This window comes from Sinocyclocheilus rhinocerous, unplaced genomic scaffold, assembly GCF_001515625.1.
Source record: "Sinocyclocheilus rhinocerous isolate Xijiao unplaced genomic scaffold, SAMN03320098_v1.1 scaffold432, whole genome shotgun sequence".
In the NCBI taxonomy this organism is placed as follows: Eukaryota; Metazoa; Chordata; class Actinopteri; order Cypriniformes; family Cyprinidae; genus Sinocyclocheilus; species Sinocyclocheilus rhinocerous.
In genome coordinates, this window is record NW_015627225.1 from 1,277,738 (window position 1) to 1,293,017 (window position 15,280).

Sequence of the window (15,280 nt, forward strand, 5' to 3'; positions counted from 1 at the left end):
TGTTTGAATAAATCCATCAAGTTTTTATGACAGCCACCATTTAAATGTTTATATTTTAAAAAAAAACAAATTGAAGTAGAAATATTATTATGTAACTGTAACTTTATTATTGTAAAAACTTCATTAATTTTAACCTTCAATATTATAGTAATGTATACCAACTGACTCTCATGTATATTTTACAGCATTAGTTGAGAGATTTTTTTTCCTTGAGAAAATTTGGCATGTAGGCCTACTGTACCTGATATACATCCAAAAAATCGATATTGAATCGAATCAAATCGAATCGGTAATCGAATCGAAAGCTTGTGAATGAGAATCGAATCGTGAAATTTGCCCTAATATCTTATAACAAAATAGTCATAGTGCAACTCCTGATTCCATTCCCTCTGCCCAATAATTTCCCATCGCTCTCTACTCTGTCTAGCAAAGAAACAAAAACCAAACCTTTCAATTAAACAAAACATCTTGCTGGACAAGTGTCTTTAACTAGGGCTTAGACTTAAAGGGGTCATAGGATGCACATTTTCCACAAGTTGATATGATTCTTTAGGGCAGGGATGGGCAACTTTGATAGTGACGAGGGCCAGCACTTTTTCTCCTTTATACCAAGGGGCTAGATTACTAATCCACATCCACACACCTTTTACACCGTTTTACTCAATTTCCTTTTTATTGAAGGAAATGAGAGTATAACTAATGTCATTTGTTTTTAAAGATTTTATTAAGTATAAAACTTGTGCAGTTATGCTAATTCAGAAGGAAAACTTTGTTGTCAGTGGACAGAAATATTACCCTGACTAGCCAATGTAAACATTTCAATTGCATTGTCTGTAAATTTGCAACAAACAAATATACAGAGGTCCTTTTTTTTATCAGTAGCCTACAGAACATTCTCAAAACAACCTAAAAGGACCGTTAAAAAGGGCTTAATTAAAAAATAAAAAATAAAAAGTTATTCCAAATGGTACCATAAAATAACCTGGTATCTGCAGGATTTTTAAAATCAAATTTAAGACCTTTAAAGACCTTTTTAAGATCTGCACTTCACATTTCAGCCTTTAAACAATTTTTAAGAAAAGGGATGAGTCAAAGGTATCAATTATTATATTGATTTTAACAATTATTATCAATTAATTATTATAACATAAAAATATATCTGTGTCTTAATTGTTTAGATTTTTATCATGCATTAGCTTTTTGTCGATCCACTGGTTCACATTTAAAAATATTTAGCAAAAATAGCAGATGGGCTTATTGAAAAAGCAAATTCGTTCTCTGCCAGCAGGTTTCACTTTCGGAACTGCGCATATAGTGGTTTCCCCGGTACCCGCAGTACACAAAGCTGACCTGCAGCGCTCAAGTTTATTCAGTGAAATCACAGCCTTTTGAAGTTTAATCGTCATATTAATCCATATACTCTTATAATTTAGACTTTTTGTACCATTTAAGAGTTTGCATGGCCTTAAATGTAAACAATTTAACTGAAGAGGTTTTAAGGACCCGCGGAAACACTAATAAGAACATAGTCCAGTGTAAACATTTCTGTCATGCATTTGGCAAAAAGCTTTTGTTGACTAAGAATTTTACCTTTGAAATTTGAGGCAAGTGCAACTCTGGCGTCCCCGTTGTTTGTGAGCAGTGGTGTGATGGCGATTTAAATAAAATACAGATTTCCAAACAATCCAAACATATGGGTATCCCCTTGAACTTGGTAAAAAGATAATCTGTTTACCATCTTGAATTGAAAATACTGTTTTCATGGTCAGTTTTTCATTTATTATTTGCTAATGTTAAACATCAAAGCAATCTTTACGTGACTTGCTTTTCAAATGTTTTAAAATCGATCATCCGAGTCTAATATGATCCAGCGGGCCGTACTAAAAGACACTGCGGGCCGTATACGTAAATTTTATATATAATAATATATTTTTATATTATAATTAATATAATAAATTATAATTTAATTTCTCTGTATACCCATCTAATGTTGGAAAAACAATGCTGAAACTTTTCTTCAGAAAATGCTGAAGTTTAGCTCTTATTTGTCTTTATATTGTCAAGGCTGTTTATACAAACAGTTGGTTGGGCAGACTCTGAGAATATTAGACAATTCTTTCACGATATGTGGACTACAGTATAATGAACAGGGTGGCATAAAGCAGCCCTAAATGTAATGTATAACGATCTGCAGAGGACTACTGCAGAGTGCAAAATATTGCTAGGAAGAGCTGCACCAATCCACACAAATGAATGTGTCTGACACATAGTAAATGCAACAACGAGTGTGAATCTTATTCCTTCACTTTATTAAAGTCTCACACCTTCCACTGGACCAGGGCACACAGGGACAGAACATCAAGACAAACAGCCAAATAAAAGTAGTTGCACACAATAAAATGACAGCAAATCATACAGATCAGGTCAAAAAGACCACAGTCTCTCCAGCGTGGAGGTTGAAACGGGTCATTTAAAGTGCTTGAATTCATTCCTCTGTTAGTAAACATCTCTTCTGTCCATACAAACATGTTTTCATGAAGCTATAATGGAGCAATGGTAGCATTCTGACAATGCCGCATACTCTCGGGTCACGACAGGTGAAAAACACGTCAAGACATGAACTATATGGAAGGGAAAATGGGAGATTTTTTAAAAAAGGAGTTCATGGCAAGTGTTTATTATTCCAGACATATTCATGCTATTCAAAGAATCGACCAGGTGAAAAGAACCCAGAGAAAGGCATACACACATGGGCAGCAAGTCATAAATGTATTTTACACAACAGCACAAGGTCTTTGTATGAGCGGATTTATTATATATAGCAATTTGGAAATCTAATACCTAGTGTTATTATGGTGCAGGTAACGGTTTTTGATCATGTTTTTTTCACACTGCAGCTCCTCAATGGTGATTTGTTTAAGGAAATCTTTGAGTTTGCAGGTATTCCTGAAAACAATGCAGATTTTGCATCTCCGTTTATCCAAAAATGAAAATATTACAAACCTGTAGCTCTTTCCTTTTTTTAGAACACAAAAATATTTTAAAGAAATTGTTAACTGTTATTGTCTATGTGGTCAAAAACGTGAGCAGGAATAATTTTTGTCATTTCAACTTTGTCCATTGACTTTCATTATACAGGCATTTCTCTTCCTTCTTTTGTGTTCCACAGAAGAAAGTACTTATACTTAGGAACGACATAAGGGATTTTTGAGAGAGCCATCCCTTTAATTATACACTATTTTTTTCTGTCTCGCCTCATTTGTTAGGAGGCAAACGAAAGAGAAGATGCTCCTATCTGTAAACAGACACCTCATTGACACGAGCAATTCACCTCTGACCACAGCAGACGGAATCAATGTACTTCTACGACTTTGCATTAGCAAGACAACAACGTATTACGTGGGACCTCTCCTCCTGCACACATACAATGACAAAAAGAGAGACAGAAAGAGAGAGAGAAATACAAACAATGTGCCTCCAGAGCATTACAAAACAAGCCCTCCACTGATTTTCTGCTTAGTATAACCACAGAATTGGGTGAGAGAGAAACGCACACACACAAATATCCTTCTATTGATTTACTTTAGTTGGTTTTAGACATGGCTGCCAATCTCTGCTTAGGGTGCGTCTAGAAGTATGTGCCCCACGTGAGAGCATGTTTTAATACCCAATGCCCCTCGTATGTTGGGGAAATGGAAGTAAATCGCTTTTGCTTTAGAATAAACATCCACATTGAAGGTTAAGGGTATATATACTGATACGTATATACACTCTGATACATATATTGCACATAAACACACAAAGGTGGGTTCTTGCATAGTTGAAAATCATAGTACGGATAAGTCCATGTGCTTCCATGCAGTAGATCTGGTTGTATATTTGTGTATTACTACTGTGTGCATTATGTATCAAGGCATGCCAAAAGCACAAAAACTCAAATCATTGACAATCTTATCAACCTTCTGAGACACATTTATGTAATCTGACCTTCCCTAAGGAAGCCAAACCGGAAACCATCTTCCTTAGAAAACACCCAAAAGCAACCTCATCAAATCAATCTAACTTTACGACAAAGGACAAATGGTCCAATTTTTCCATAAATGGTGCTTTTTTTTTTTTTTAAAGTAAAGCCAAAAATAAGTTAGTGCAACATCAAGACAAAAATCTTTTTCAAAAATTAAGAACTTGCTCAAGTGTATATTTAAAGTTTCACTGCAAGAGTATTTCTGCTCCAAAGACGAGGCAAAAAATTTTTCTTCCTGCAGCACTGGAACAGACTGAACAGCTTAATAAAGGCATTTTAACTGTAAACATCTTTATAACGTATAAATAATTAAAAAGCATTATAACAATTTTGTATGGAACTAATGGGGGGTGAAAAAGCAAGTTTATGCTTTGAGCATGCCATAATCCATAATCAAGAAAAAGAACCTTGTAAATACATGAGGCATAAGCCTAATTCAAATGAAAATCTGCTGATCATGACTGAAGCCAAGGTGAAATTAAAGGAAGTACTGACAGCGGCGTGTGCACCCTCCTGCCAAAACACTGTGTCTACAGGTCAAAGAGACTTTGTTGCACTGAAAAACAAGACATAGGAATGAGAACGCTGAAACAAAGAGATTTTGTAGCTTGCACTGTTTTCTTTGTGTTTATGTGGTGAATTCAGACAAGGATGTGAAATGAGGCATAAAGTAATACACAAACAGATCAAATCACAGAAGACTGAGAAGTTTTCCTGTGGAAACTGGAGAGGAGACTTGGATCACATGACTCTCTCTCTCTTTAAGACAAGATCCGTGAGGCTGCGTAGACAATAATATGCGTTTTCGCAGTTAAACCTCAGGAGGTTGGTGATGTAAATGTCAGATTCACCCACTAAATGAGTTGGCGTCCTGAGGGCACATCGCTTGGGGAAATGGCCACACACTGAGGGTCTTGAATAATCTCCACAGGCAGTCTACGGCACAGCACTCACGTCTTTGGCGTTTGTGGAGTATAAGTAAAAAGACTTCTTCAGTGCTTCCATTGCTCGTTTTCTCTGCTTTTGCCTTCTCTTTCAGACTGAATTTCAATCTTTCCTTCAGTTTGTCAATCTATTAGGAGCTCAACTTGTCTGGATGATGTAATTGTGAATGGTAAAGGTTTCTTAGTGGTTAAGGAATTATGATCAATGACTTTTAGTTCGAAGTGATAGAGCGGTTTTGTGCGACAGATGCGCTGATTGTGACTACTTTTTGTTGCATAGTTAGATGCGATAGCTTAGCTGCTTTGTTTAGCTTAAAACGTTGTCTAGCCACTAACACCACCATCTAGTGCAAGCCGCATGTGTGATCATGCGTTCAGGGAGGTAGCCTTATCAGTGTCTATGGCTGCAGCTGACGCTCAGTGGATCTTTGGCTTTGCAAGTCGTGTGGAGACACCGAGCGGTACCGAAGCATTGCGTTGTGGGTCAGCCACACTCCTGACTACTGCTGGCCAAGGCTGAGATAGCCAGCTGCGAGTAACGACGTGGTTTCCTGCACTGAAGCATGGCAAACCTCTGGACGGAGGTGGAGGAAGAAGCGGCTGGGCCTTGCGGTTCATTGAGGGTCCTGGATTTGGGTTTGACCCACTACCACCCCCTATAGACAGAGCAGGGAGAGTTACCCGTTTGTGTAGACGTGGAGGCTGCAGGACGCGCGGGCTGAAGAAGGACGAGGGGTGAGGGGTTTGCAGGAGTTTGCTTTGATGGCTTTCAGGGGTCGGTCTCACAATCTGTTCTCCAGCCCCTGGTGAGTCATTCTCGTTGTCTTGTATGCGAAGGTGGGTGCCTAGCAACCGGCTCAGCTCTTCTGGGTCAGGCAAAGATTTCAACTCCACGTGAGGGTCTTTAGCAGGAGGAAGAATTGGATCGGTGCAGGGGGCTGGAGAACAGGACGTAGGAGGCCGTTCCTCTTTGGTGCAGGCATCATTGTGGCCCCCGGTGGGGACTGTTCTTGCTAGTTTTCCCTGGATGAGGGGCTCGTTGGGGATGTGACTGATGGGCTGAAGTATTTGAGGCTGCAGAAGACAAAACAGAACATTATTTCTCAGGATGGAGATCTGCGATCAGGGGCTACAATCCCATAGTAAGTGTATTGGACTGATATCTGTGTGACTTTCAAATTGTCCCGTTCATAGAACAGCTTATAAGAGCCTATAAAGAGACTTTAACTGACAGCAACTGTTGCTAGTCCTATTCACACAGCAATGGGTAGTCAAATTCAGTCTTAAAATTTGGCTGTGAGTCTAAGAAATGAAATAGTCACTTTAAATGTAATTAAACAGTTACAGAGTCTGGTTATCTCCTTCGAAACCAAATTGTGCTTGAACCAGGGTTGTGCACAATTCAGAAATTAATTGAGAAGGCTTTTTAAATTCCAATTCAATCCCTGAATTTAAAATGAGATGATGAAAGGATGATGTGAAACTGAAATCCAAATAAATTCATTAAACAGTCAGTTTTGTCACACTTTAGTTTGGGGACCAATTCTTACTATTAACTAACAAATAACGATGACTACTGCCTCAATAACCTCTTAATTTTCTGCTTAGTAATAGTTAGTAGTTGTTAGATTTAGGTATGGGGTAGGATTGCGGGACCTAAAATATGGTCATGCAGACTAAGGCATTAATATAAGCTTCATAAGTACTAATAAACAGTCAACATGCTAGTAATATGCATGCTAATAAGCAACTAGCTAACAGTGAGAATTGGTCCCTAAACTAAAGTGTTATCGTAATTTTTAAACAAGAGATGTCACAGATGTCACCAGGGTGCACAAAAAACACTTAATTTCCCAGAATGCACTTCTTTTTTAATCCCTTTTAAGAGAGTTCAACATTGCCCACCCACTTGGTTCTGGAAGCATTTTTTCCATAGCAATTAAAAAAAAAAAAATCTCAGTTAAAAAGTTATTAGTCATGAACCAAACCAACCTCTCACAAAGGTGAATCATTAGCTGAGAAATATAAAACTATTCATTTAAATATGTTAATTACATATAAAAACTAAATATACACAAATATTTAAGTAGTTTGAGTGTAGGGTGTACTTCATTGGATTGGACGGATACCGAGAGGTATTTTGGCATGATTTGCTTGTAGTAATTTTCTGACTGGTGGATATTTCTTTGCATAAAAATAATTTCTTCGTGTAATATAGTTTTCCACCCAGAATTCTGCTGTTAAACACAATATTTTAAAAAGTTGAACTAATGCAGGCCGATGGCTTCAACAAAAGCATAAATCATCGATTAACAACCATGTAGCTCAAAGCAGGTCTGTCTTTAAAGGTTTATCATTAAAAAGTTAGTGTTAAAAATCAATTCCCCTTCAATGGGATTTTTACTTCTGGAACCAGTTGCACTCATAATTCAGTAAATTTCTCCATCTGTAATTCAAATTCAGCTTCCTGTGGGGTGTGGCCAATTTAATTCACATTCACACACATAAACTGAAACTCAAGCAGATTCTTTAATTCTGAACTTTGCACAAGTCTGTTTTTTAGCATTATAAAACAGCACTGGCAACCGTTTCCTTCTGCTCTGTGAACATCGCCAGGATGTGTTGAGATGCGTGTGGTCAGCAGGCTGTTGAGCTGCGAACCAAACGTTACTGTAACAGAAACGCAGGTGAGTTTCAGTAAAGACAACTGTGCACCATGACAGAGGCGCAAGTCCTTGTTTCCTTCACTCTCTTTGTCTCTCATGGGCTGCTAAAGAGCACTGCTGTACTGAAACCACAGCACCCCCTACTGGCTAACTCTGGTTTCATACAGCCTGCCACATTTCTGTTCAGCTGGAGACCATTTGTAAGGTGTGTATTATCTCCAGATACCATCACAAAACAATTTTATCACATGCCCAACCACACAGGGCTGAGAAAATGTCAGAATTAAAAAGACATAAAGCATTACAATTAAAAACTCCACTAGAGAGCGCAAAAAAACAACAGCTGAAAAACAAGAACACGGAACAAGAGTACAGTGCAAGTATAAGGGACTAAAAGTGTGTGGCGAGGGTGTGTGCGCAGGTGAGTTGTCAGCGAATTTAGTAGCATGAGGTACTGACGGTCACATCCTCTACGTGACATCACAAAGTCTCTGGGGTGGAAAGACGTGTACGGACACCTGCAGATAACACATCCATAATGCATTCATTTCTGGCCGTCTCTGTCTCTCAGTGAGAACAGCAGAGTCTCAGGGACTGTAACCTTTTTTAAAACTCTGTGAGGACTTAAAGTCCCGTTTACATGGATTATCGCTCAAAACGCAGATTATCTGAAATTTAATTTCCATGCCTTTTTTCTTAAATTTGCATAAACATGAAACCTCTCAATGGTCAACTTCCGGTCACTTTGGTCATTCCAAATCACTGTTAATGTGAATGGGGCTTAAAAATGAAAACAGATGTGAAGTGCGCCTCCTATGTGTTCCTACAACTTCGACTGATAACTATTAAAACAGATATTAATGAGCTGTTTAAACCAAGATATGATTTTCCTCATTTAATAAATTTTAATGCCTTGCTTTATTGGTGAAACCCCCAGTTCCAGAGGATGACATTCCCATAAAAAGATGACTTGGCAGATAAATTGTTTATAGTGTGTAAAATATTTATTGAAGAGTGGCGTGCTGTTATCATCTTAGCTTGTTGTTTACACCATTTCTGCACTTTCATAAAAGCAATAAGACACTCAAGGACACTTTCACAGTGATTTTACTATGGTACAGGTATGTTCTTAAGCATAATGCAAAGATGAGTACCTAAAACACAGTTAACTGAAGTAAAATTGCTGGAATGAACAGTCCCACAGCCTTATTGCTTTTATAAAATGGCAGCAACAGCATTATGATAAATGACACCAAAGTTCAGTAAACAATTTGCACATGATAAACAATTCTTGTGCCAAGAAATATAGTTCATTATACTGACTCTAGGCCGTTTTGGGGTTGCCAAGCAACATAGCAACTTTAATACAGAATTCATCACAGGCGTGTTTATATCGGCTTCAAACAAGGCTCATTTAATAAGAATTTGGAGTTGAAAATATCTGTTTCATAATACAATATTAACATCATGAAAACAAAGGAATCATGCTGCACCAAACAAACAACAGCCACAAGACAGTAAAATAAAAAAAACAAAGACGTCAAACAGATTTCATGCTGCTCTGCCTTTGTGGACTGATTGAAAATCTTTGTAAAACCTAAACTTTTTAAAGGAGTTTCTGTATAAGTACCTAAAGTATCTGACATGTTTCCATAAGAATGAGGACCAGGTTATAGATTGATTCTTTACAGAGCAGGGCTCAATATTAAGGACGGCTGAGCAGACCAATGCAGAGTTGTCACTATACTTATATAAATGGATTACATATGTTGTGTTCCGATGGCTTTGTGTGATTTATCGAACATTGTTAAATTCTGCTGATAAATGTGACCCTGGACCACAAAACCAGTCCTAAGTCGCTTGGGTATATTTGTAGCAATAGCCAAAAATACATTGTATGGGTCAAAATTATTGATTTTAATTTTATGCCAAAAATCACTAGGATATTAAGTAAAGATCATGTTCCATGAATATATTTTGTAAATTTCCTACTGTAAATATATTAAAACTTAATTTTTGATTAGTAATATGCATTGCTAAGAATTCATTTGGACAACTTTAAAGGCGATTTTCTCAGTATTTTGTTTTTTTTGCACCCTCAGATTCCAGATTTTCAAATAGTTGTATCTCGGCCAAATATTGTCCTATCCTAACAAACCACACATCAATGGCAAGCTTATTTATTCAGCTTTCAGATGATGTATAAATCTCAATTTCGAAAAATTGACCCTTATGACTGGTTTTGTGGTCCAGGGTCACAAATACATCTGAAAGGAAAAGTGACTATAACACCACTAGAGATGAGGATGTGCCAAAATTGCAACAATGACTTGTAGGATGCTTGCAAGACAATCAAATCAAAAATGTTTGCTTTGCACATTGTGACATTTTTTTAGAACTGTTTAGAAAAATAATGTGAATTCATAGCTTTCACAGTTACAGTATAGTTGCATAATTTCCAGCTAGTATTGTGAGTTTTTGTAAAGAAAACTCTACTAATTGAAATGAAAAACAAAAATATATTTTTTCTGAAGCAACTAGAACGTTTTCAAGTTTTTTGTTTGTTTTTTGTGATGGGGTCCATGAAAATCTGACGTTCTGGCCTGTTTTAGCCTAGAGGAAAAACATCCTTTATCGTTGAGCCCAAAAAAAAAAGCATCCATATTTCAAAAAAGAGCAGGGAGAATCAACTGCCTCCAAAATGTTTCACAAGATAACTTCGTAACACGATTGCTGGATATTACAACAGAAAGAGCTGTAATAAAGTCTGGGTTTAATTCAGTCATTCATCTTACTGTAAGATTTGGCTGATGAAATGTGGCCATTTTGATAATAGAAGAGTTTTTAATATCCTGGGTTTGTAGAAGTGGAGGTTATAATGTGAATCCCAAAGGAGTTATCGGATAATTTTATTTTAACTGTCCTCTAAAACGGTTTAGCGTCTCCCTGTGCAGTCACAGGACCAAGGACAATTGCACTATGGGCTGATTCTTTGCTTGTGTGCATGTTTGAGATGTTTAAACCCTGGTTCACCTGTGCAGATTGATGACTGTTTGGATAAAGTCTCTGGAAGCAGGCTGAGAGAAGCAGTGGGTCTCTCAGAACACACCAGTAAACACTGTAGCTCCATCAGAGCAAAGGCAGATCTGACACAACCACAGCAATCACAGCCCACGGAGGAAGAGATGAACAGAAACATCAGGATTTAGGATTAGGATAGGTGGTTTGGGCAAGAGAGTCAGGAAAAAAAAGTCTCATGCCACCTGTATTTTGTTTTGTATGTGAATGTGGGGGAAAAAATTGAATTCATGCTTCAAAAATAAAAATCAGACTCAAAAAAGCATGCATCGTTCATTCATGTCACGTGACCATGCAAAGGGTGAAGCTTTTAGTAGATGTTACTGTACCACGCTGTGTCGCGGAAGTAATGTACAAGATGCTCCACCCCTGTCCCGGGGTATTATGGGATAGGCAGAGGGGGAGAAACAACACAAAGCACAAGTTCATCCAATCAGGAAATAGGAAGAGGAAAGAGAAAGGGAAAAGACAGAGAGGAAAACATGGAGAGAAGAAAGACAAAACAAGAAAAAACAGTGGAGTAAAAACAAAACACAAGAAAGGAAGAGGGTCAGATCTGTTGAGGAAGGCACCAAACACATCTGACATCTGCTCTATCTGAACTACAGCAATGTTTACAATGCAAAACATACATTCTCTCAAATGATCACAGCTCTATTCTTGCTAAACTAAATTACTGGTGTCCTCCTTTATTTTTCATGATATACAGTACACCTGAATCCTCCACTAAAAAAAAGGTTTAAAAAAAAAGCATACCAAGGACAATACAAATGAATAATTTACTGTGTGCACACAGAGTTACACTATCTGCAATTTACTGCAAATTGAACCTTACTGAAATTTACTGCAAACTGACATTTTGCTAGAAATATTGGTATAATGACGAGTTCTAAGTTCATTAATATGGACTTAAAATTCTGGAAAAGAGTCAATTATTTTAAAGCGTTAATTGCTTTTTTTCCAAGTAAAATACTATCTCTCATCTATGGAAGCTCATTTCTACCTCTAAGTAAGGAAAAGTCATTAATACAATTGTGACTGTATCTTCACAATTTTATTAAAATGCTGCTTTCTAAAGCACTCTAAACTGTTTTATAAAGTAATCTGTAATGTTATTTTAAATGTAATATTTTAAAATGTAATTTACTCCTGTGATGGCAACGTTGAACTTTTAAAACAGTCTTTAGTGTCGTGTGATCCTTTAGAAATCATTCTTATATGTTAATTTGATGCTCAGCAAACATTTGTGAAAAAAAAAATTGTTGTTCTGCTTATTATTTTTGTGGAAACCTTGAAACATTTGATTCATACTGACTCCAAACCTTTGAACGATAGTATATATCTTACATTCATTTTTCAATGTAATTTCATCTCTCACAACATCAGATTTGTTATTAGATTTTTTTTGTCAGATTTTGATTTTGAAGCAAAAACAGGCTTCCACACCCATCTCAGGTTAACGTGCAGACAACTATAACCAATTATAACCATTTGTAGGTCGAATTCCCTGCGACTTCGCAGCTCTGTTTGTTTGATCTGACATGCCAACTTCAAGCTCAGTTAATGGAATGAGTTTGAGACAGGGCTACCTGTTTGTCCATTATTAATTATACTCATAAAAATATTCATAACATTTAATTTTGCCAAAGCAAATGTAAAAATGTAACTGCAGAAATAAAAATGCTCTTCTTCTACAGTGAATCCTGTTACTCCCATATCTCTCTCCCTCTCACACACAATCTATTACAGCTGCATGTGTTCATGCTGGTTCAGACAACAAATGCTGGCTCTTCGACTGACCGCACTGGTGCACAGCAAAGTGTATCCAAAATCCCTGCACAAACACACCTGAAGACACGGCCATCCACACAAACACACGGATGGTATGATCCAACCAGTGCAGTGACCCACCTAGACCTGACAAAGACGCTTCAAAACTGCCCAGCGGGGATCTGCTGACTTTGTCTAACCTTCTTAAAGTGCTTCCACTTTCATCGGTCTCACACCACATCTCCTCTTCCTCATCTCTCATTTAACCGATATCCTACTTAAACAGCCCTGACTCACTGCCTCATGTTACCTATAGGGAGACAGCTTTTGAAAGAGAAGGGAATGAAACAGCAGAGAAAGAGAGAGAGAGGGTAGCGGAAAGAAAGCCGAACATTATGCCAAAGGAATGGGGTCAGAGGTCAGGGGTTAATGACTCACTTTGTCGGCGTTGAGGCATGCTGGCACGAGGTGCAATCTGGTACTGGCACTGCCAGGGAGAGAGGAGAGGAGTGGGTACAGCCTGCAACACACAGAAAAACCGTGACACACACACACACACACACACACACACAACACCCGCACAGCTGCGGAAAGAGACAATCCCCAGTGAATCTAGACAAAACACACAGAGAGAAACGGCACACATTTCCTCTGAGAAGACAAACTACCGTGGATGTCTGAACATCAGACTAAAATATCAGTGAAAAGCAAGGCTTGAATGCATGCATGCACAATACATGCATGCAATATTCCTAGCTAACACATATAGATCTCACAGATAATATTTCCTTTTGTGTGTAAACTGCACATGCACTGGGGAAATTTCTGATCAGATATATGTACTTTTATCTCTAATATTTTGTCACGCTCAACCATAATGTTCGTAAACATACAAACCTTATCATGAAAATTGATTGCATACCATTTAGAAGCACCTTTGGGAAAATGTTGAGATAAAGGCAAAACAAATTATTGTATGGCGCAAACCTGATGCCCAGAAAGTGAGCATGGCTTTGAATCTCTCAAGACATTTTTATTATGAACAGAAAACTAGACTTGTTTAACTTTATAAACCAGTGTTCATCTGTCTGTCCAAGTACACATGACAAAAATTGCATAACTGACTAAATGAAGGATCTTATGAAACAAGTGCACAAGTCCAATGTCAACAGTCGTCCAATTTATGTATACACTACCATTCAAAAGATTGGGGTCAGTAAGTTTTGTTTATTTTTATTTATTTATTTTTTATGTTATGTTATGTTATGTATTTATTTATTTATTGGTTTTTGGAAATCAATTAAGTCAAGTCAAGTCAAGTCAAGTTTATTTGTACAGCGCTTGTACAGCAATTAACACTTATTTCAGTAAGGATGCATTCAATTTATCAAAAGTGACAGTAAAGGCATTGTAGCGAATCAGCTCATTCATGGGGAAATATGAATAATTAATCATAACTAGTTATAATTAATTACAAATATTTAGATCCGCTGTAGATATTTACTTGACCTCTCAGGGTCAACTGTCTGTCAATTCTAAGAACGTTAATTTCCTGGTTAAGGGAAATAACTTTCTTACTGTACAACTCTACACAGAGCCTGTAGCATAAATCTGCAGTTATGAGCAAACAATGACCAACGTCAAGTGTGATACAAGTAAGACTTTATTAACTACATAAACACTTAAACTGGTCCAACATACACATAAACACTTAAACTGGTCTAACATACACACACACACACACTGTTAATCTAATGAATAACTGATTTGTTAAATCAAATGAAAAATTGTGTGTTTGATTGGTCCAGACGCTACAGCATCAATAATGTTACAAAAGATTTCTATTTTAAATAAATGCTGCTTTTTTACTTCTTATCAAAGAACTCTGAAAAAAAAATTATCAGTTTCCACAAAAATAATAAGCAGCACAGCTGTTCTCAACATTGATAATAAGAAGAAATGTTTTACTTGATCAGCAAGTCAGCATATTAGAATGATTTCTGAAGGATCATGTGACACTGGAGTAGGGATGTTCATTTCAGGACGTTAACCAATTGTTAACCGACAAGATTATTTTAAATTAGAATTGAATTAAATTAAAAAATGATAAGTGTCTGTGACCCGTTAAAAATACTAACATTTGTTTCCCGGGGATTCATTTCACATGCGCAAAAAGCAGCAAACAACAGAACATGAGGATTCACATGGTCATATCACATCACGCACCTGCAGCGCTTCTGCGAGCGGAGAAAAACATAATAAAGCTAGGCTATATATATCGAATAAATAGGCCTTTAAGAGAAACATATTTTTACTTAAATAATAAATTAAGAAAATGAAAGAAAAACTGTGCAACAAGTAGCCTAGTATGCAGAGTTTCGGTTCATTTTTTGCTGCGCGAAAGGAAACAGACGGCAGAAAGCGGCATCCTATTTTTCTTTAGGCTTATTTTACAAAAGCACAAAGATTTGTTTTTATTGTGAATGTACACAAATAAAGGCAAACCTTTTACAATTCCGATTATCTGAAAAAATAGGTTAAATAATTAAATGACTTTTAAACCATTTAACTGATTGTATTAATCGGTCAAAATTCTTACGGTCGATTAACCGGTTAAACGGTTAAAATGAACATCCCTACACTGGAGTCAGCATATTAGAATGATTTCTGAAGGATCATGTGACACTGGAGTAGGGATGTTCATTTCAGGACGTTAACCAATTGTTAACCGACAAGATTATTTTAAATTAGAATTGAATTAAATTAAAAAATGATAAGTGTCTGTGACCCGTTAAAAA

At 36.9% G+C, this 15,280-nt stretch overlaps 1 protein-coding gene across 1 annotated transcript in view; it reads right to left on the minus strand.

Annotated features, from left to right (window-relative positions):
- Positions 1–2,292: 2,292 nt before the first annotated feature.
- The window catches only part of LOC107721703 (serine-rich coiled-coil domain-containing protein 2-like), a gene marked incomplete at its 5' end in the record, with an annotated part of 37,417 nt that continues 24,429 nt past the window's right edge, over positions 2,293–15,280 (minus strand). Inside the window, one exon of the mRNA XM_016529842.1 lies at positions 2,293–6,042. Coding sequence (XP_016385328.1) covers positions 5,386–6,042 — 657 coding nt within the window. The remainder of the gene's footprint in view (positions 6,043–15,280) is intronic.